General features: G+C 37.8%; 1 protein-coding gene across 1 annotated transcript in view; it reads left to right on the top strand.

Moving 5' to 3' along the window:
- Positions 1-266: 266 nt before the first annotated feature.
- The window catches only part of ADAM32 (ADAM metallopeptidase domain 32), a gene marked incomplete at its 3' end in the record, with an annotated part of 169,626 nt that continues 164,466 nt past the window's right edge, over positions 267-5,426 (top strand). The window contains exon 1 of the mRNA XM_010838845.1: positions 267-380. Within this exon, the coding sequence (XP_010837147.1) occupies positions 323-380 (58 nt within the window). The remainder of the gene's footprint in view (positions 381-5,426) is intronic.

Raw genomic sequence — 5,426 nt, 5'->3', positions numbered from 1 at the left:
TAGGTCCATCCACAAGAAGCAAAAGGTTTGTGGGAGGACGATGACCGCGACGGAGAGGGCTGGGGTGATCTGGAACCTTCAGATAACTGGGGTTGGGGGTGGGGGCATCGGGCGGTCGAGAAGGGCGGGCTGTCGGCCAAAGAGCGCAACAGAGGCCAGAACGCAAGGACTGGAGAGCCGGCGCGCCCCTCGGGCGACTGGTGGGCGGGGCGCTGAGTACCCAGCTGTTGCGTAGGTGGTCTCGCGAGAACGCGGCTCACCGAAGGCCAACGGTCGAAGGGTTTAGTGTCCTCTCAAAAAAAAAAAGCCCAGAAGTCACGCTATGATCCGCTTAATGATATTGCTAGCGGGTCTTCGTGGCTTGCTAACGTCAAGACCCGGTAAGCCCATGGATGCCCTGTGACTCCGGTGTGGGGAGTGAGAAGGTTTTTCTTTTCCTTCTTTACAGGCGTAACCTGCTTGGGTCACACTGCGCGGCACCTGGACACTTAAGTCCCTTTCCTCGTTTTTGGTTTCTTTTGCCCACCAGGGAACCGGGCTGTTTTTAGGCGCTGCGTAGTAATAGAGAAGGGACTCCTGAGAGAGGAAGGTGATTTTAATAAGCTCAAGGACAAATCTCTGATGCCCTGACTCTAAATCTGAATTGGGGGCCTTCCCTTTTTGTAGTTGTTATACACTACCTCAAAATTTCTTGCACTCAAAAGCACTCCAAAAACTTCATGAACTCAGACTCCAAAAAACTGATCTTCCTCAGATATCATCTGCTCCAGTAAAATAACTTGCCCTCTGTACAATAATAGTTTGTCCTGCAAAAAATGTATACAGAAAATGTATACATATACAAAAAAATGTCAGTTTTTGGAATTGTGCAAGATGGAGCCGCTTATGTCATGTCTACACTCTGGTCATCATGTTGACTTCTCCCGTGGTGGGAGTTTCAGGAGCTACAAAACCACTCAAAGGATATTATCTACAGCTCAGAATATTATCTCTAGCTCTTGAAGAGGAACTGAAGGTCCTTGACCGTTTTTAATGGCCGAACTATTATTATTTTTTCTTGCTTGACTACTTTGCTTTTGTATTTCCAACCCCCCCCCGCCCCGATTAAATTTCTTCTTTGGCTACAGTTTTTCTGTAGACAAGAGGTAGGCAGAAGACATGGAAAGGAAGACTGTCCTGGGAAGACTCATAGGGTTCTGCTCAGTGACAGTAATAGACCTATTATGTGTTAATGTAAGTAACACATTTAAAAATGAAAACTCTGTTTTCCAAAACAAAGAATTTAGAGTGGTGTTGTGAATCTGCTTAAAAGTTTTGGTTTAATAGATGACAGCTAGATTCTCAGATCTACTTCTGCATATTTGAAGTATATGTGGTTGGGAAAGGGAGAAGTATTTTATGAGCCTTTTCAGGTAGTTACAAGTATTCCCCTTTGGCTGCTATACCAAATACACACTTGATAAATGGTAAAGGTTAGTTACTACGTGGAATGAACTTTTCTTAATATGTTAAGATCCACTGGTCTATTTTGAACTTTAGTGGATATTTTACCCATTAAAAAATGTATTATCTTTGTTTTTAAATTATTTTAAATTGTAATAAAATATAAAAAACATAAAATTTGCCATCTTCAACCATTTAAAAAATGAATGAACTTTATTTTTAGAGTGTTTTAGGTCCATAGCAAAACTGAAAGGTACAGAAATTTCCTATATACTCCCTGTCCCCACGTGTAGTCTCCGCTGTAGACATCCTGCAACCGCAGTCGTATATTTGTTACAATTTATGATCCCACACTGATACATCATTATCACCCCATATCTACAGTTTACCTTAGGGTTCACTTTTGATGTATATTCTATGGATTTTGACATATATAGAATGACATGTATCCACCAGAGTAGTTTCTCTCCCCTAAAAATCCCGTGTTTCACTGATTCAGCTCTCCCTTCCCTCTTAAGTCCTGACAACCACTGATCTTTTTACTATTTCCATCAGTTTTACCTTTTCCATAATGTCATATGGTTGAAATCTTACAGTTTGTTGCCCTTTCAGATTGACTTCTTTCACTTAGTAATATGCATTTATTGTTCTTTCATGTCTTCCTAGGGCTCTATAGCTTATTTCTTTGTAACACTGAGTGATATTCCATTGTCTGTATATACCAGTGTATTTATCCATTTACCTACTAAAAGATATCTTGGTTGCTTTTAAGATTTGATAGTAAATAATGAAGCTACTATAAATATCTGTGTACAAGTTTTTGTTTGGACATAAGATTTCAACTCCTTTTGGGTAAATACCAAGGAGTGCTTTTGCTGGATCATATAATAAGAATATATTTAGTTTTGTAAACTATCCTCCAAAGTGGCTATGCTATTTTATAGTCTCATCAGCAGTGAATGAAAGTTCCTTCTCACATCTTTGCCAGCATTTTGTGTTGTCAGTGTTCTTCAGTTTGCCATTCTAATAGGTATAGAATGGTCATAATCTCTATGACTATATAATGTCATAGTCTCTAGTGACATATGATGTAGAACATTACTCTTCTTCTTATTTACCATCTATATATCTTCTTTGATGAGGTGTCCAAGTATTTTGCCCATTTTAAAGTTTTTTTTTTTTTAATTACTGTTGAGCTTTAAGAGATCCTTGTATTTTTCTGGGCTCCAAAATCACTGCAGATGGTGACTGCAGCCATGAAATTAAAAGACGCTTACTCCTTGGAAGGAAAGTTATGACCAACCTAGATAGCATATTCAAAAACAGAGACGTTACTCTGCCAACAAAGGTTCGTCTAGTCAAGGCTATGGTTTTTCCTGTGGTCGTGTATGGATGTGAGAGTTGGACTGTGAAGAAGGCTGAGCACTGAAAAATTGATGCTTTTGAACTGTGGTGTTGGAGAAGACTCTTGAGAGTCCCTTGGACTGCAAGGAGATCCAACTGGTCCATTCTGAAGGAGATCAGCCCTGGGATTTCTTTGGAAGGAATGATGCTGAAGCTGAAACTCCAGTACTTTGGCCACCTCATGCGAAGAGTTGACTCATTGGAAAAGACTCTGATGCTGGGAGGGATTGGGGGCAGGAGGAGAAGGGGATGACAGAGGATGAGATGGCTGGATGGCATCACTGACTCGATGGACGTGAGTCTGAGTGAACGCCAGGAGTTGGTGATGGACAGGGAGGCCTGGTGTGCTGTGATTCATGGGGTCGCAAAGAGTCGGACACGACTGAGTGACTGATCTGATCTGTATATTTTGGATAACAGTTGTTTTATCAGGTGTGACTTTTGAAGATGTTTTTCCCCTAGTTTGTAACTTCTCATTCTCTTGATGGTGTCTTTCACAGAGCAAAAGTTTTTAATTTTAATGAAGTCCAGTTTATCAATTATTTTCTCATGCATCATGTCTTTGGTGTTATATCTAAGAAGTCGTTGCCTTACCAATGATCATCTAGGTTCACTCTTACATTAAGCAGTTTTATAATTTTGCATTTTACATTTAGATCTATGATTCATTTCAGGTGTTAAAGCCTGTGTCTAGATTATTTGTTTTGCATTTTGAAATCCATTTGTTATAGTATTTTTTTAAGACTATCTTTGCTCCATTATGTTGTCTTTTCCTATGTCAGAGATCAATTGATTGTATTTATATAGGTACTTTTCTGGGATCTCTGTTCTGTTTGACCTTTTTGTGTGTTCTCTTGCCAAAATTACACTACCTTGATTACTGGAGCTTTACTATAAGTCTTTAAGTCACATAGTGACAGTTGTTTGATTTTCTTCTTCTTCAGTATTGAGTTTGTTTTTTGGGATCTTTTGCCTCATAAATATTAGAGTCAGTTTATTGATAACCACAAAATATCGTGGTGGGGTTTTGATTGGGATTGCACTGAATCTATAGAACAAGTTGGGGAAAGATTGACATTTTGAACTTTTTGTTTGCTATTTGTCATCAAAGTTTTGTAGTTTTCCTCATAGAGATCTTACTCATATTTCATTAGATTTATAGCTAAGTATTTATTTAACTTTTGGGGATGCTAATGTACATGACATTGTGTTTTAAATGTCAAATTCTAGTGCTCATTTCTGGTATATAGAAAGTGAATGACATTTGTATATTAACCTTTTATGCTGCAAATTTGCTGTCTTAACCATTTTTAAGTGTATAGTTCAGCAGTGGTGAGTATATTCACATTGTTCTATAACATCTTTCTGGGAGCCTTTTCATTTTGCAAAACTGAAGCCCTATACCCATTAAACAAGTAATTAAAAATTGTGATAAAATATATGTAACATAAAATTTACCATTGTAACCCTTTTTCACTGGTATTGCGTATTTGCTGTTTTAAGTAGAAGCTAATTAAAACATCTGTATTCAGTTTTCACTTTATTTTTATAGATTCTCTTTTTTCCCGGCTTTACCTTAGGTTTTATACTTTTATATAGTTTTCTGTTACTAATTAATGTGCTTTTGTTTCAGTACAGAGAACTGTAACATTTCTTGTGAGGCCATTCTCCTTTAACTTTTGTGAAATTGTTTATCTCTCCTTCAATTCTGAAGGACAGCTTTGCTGGGCATGGTATTTTTAGGTGGAATTTTTTTCTTTCAGTACTATATATTGAATGTGTTATCCCACTCCATTCTGGTCTGCAAGGTTTCACTGAAAAATCCACTGATAGTCTTATGGGAGTCTGCTTGTACATAATATTTTGTGTTTCTCTTGCTGCTTTCTTGAGAGTCTCTCTTTGTCTCTACTTTTGGGCAGTTTACAATGTATGTCAGTGTAATTCTCTTTGAATTCCTTTTTTGGCTTTCTAGATTTAGATGTTAATTTTTTTACCCCAGGTGAGAGAAATTTTCAGTCATTACTTCTTTGAATAAGTTCTGCCCTCCACCCTGATTTATTTTCCTTCTATGACTTCCATAATGTGTATACTGCTCTGCTTGATTGTGTCCCATATATCCATGAATCTGTCTTCACTCTTTTTCATTCATTTCATTCTTTCTTTCATTCGTAAAAAATATTTTGCTCCTCTGATTAGATGAATTCTCTTGATCTGTCTACAGGTTTTCTGATCCTTTCTTTCACTTGATCTAGTCTGCTCTTGAATCCCTCTATTGAAAATTTCAATTCTGTTATTGTATTCTTCAGCTCTCTGATTTCTATTTTTTACTGATTCTAAAGGGTGTCAGACTTTATTTTTTTGGGCTCCAAAATCACTGCAGATGGTAATTGCAGCCATGAAATTAAAAGACCCTTACTCCTTGGAGAAAAGTTATAACCAACCTAGATAGCATATTCAAAAACAGAGACATTACTTTGCCAACAAAGGTCCGTCTAGTCAAGGCTATGGTTTTTCCTGTGGTCATGTATGGATGTGAGAGTTGGACTGTGAAGAAAGCTGAGTGCCGAAGAATTGATGCT

The sequence above is a fragment of the Bison bison genome, unplaced genomic scaffold (assembly GCF_000754665.1).
Source record: "Bison bison bison isolate TAMUID 2011002044 unplaced genomic scaffold, Bison_UMD1.0 scf7180017864105, whole genome shotgun sequence".
Classification (NCBI taxonomy): Eukaryota; Metazoa; Chordata; class Mammalia; order Artiodactyla; family Bovidae; genus Bison; species Bison bison.
Note: the sequence above shows the minus strand (reverse complement) of the source record. Positions and strands in the feature narration are given on the sequence as shown.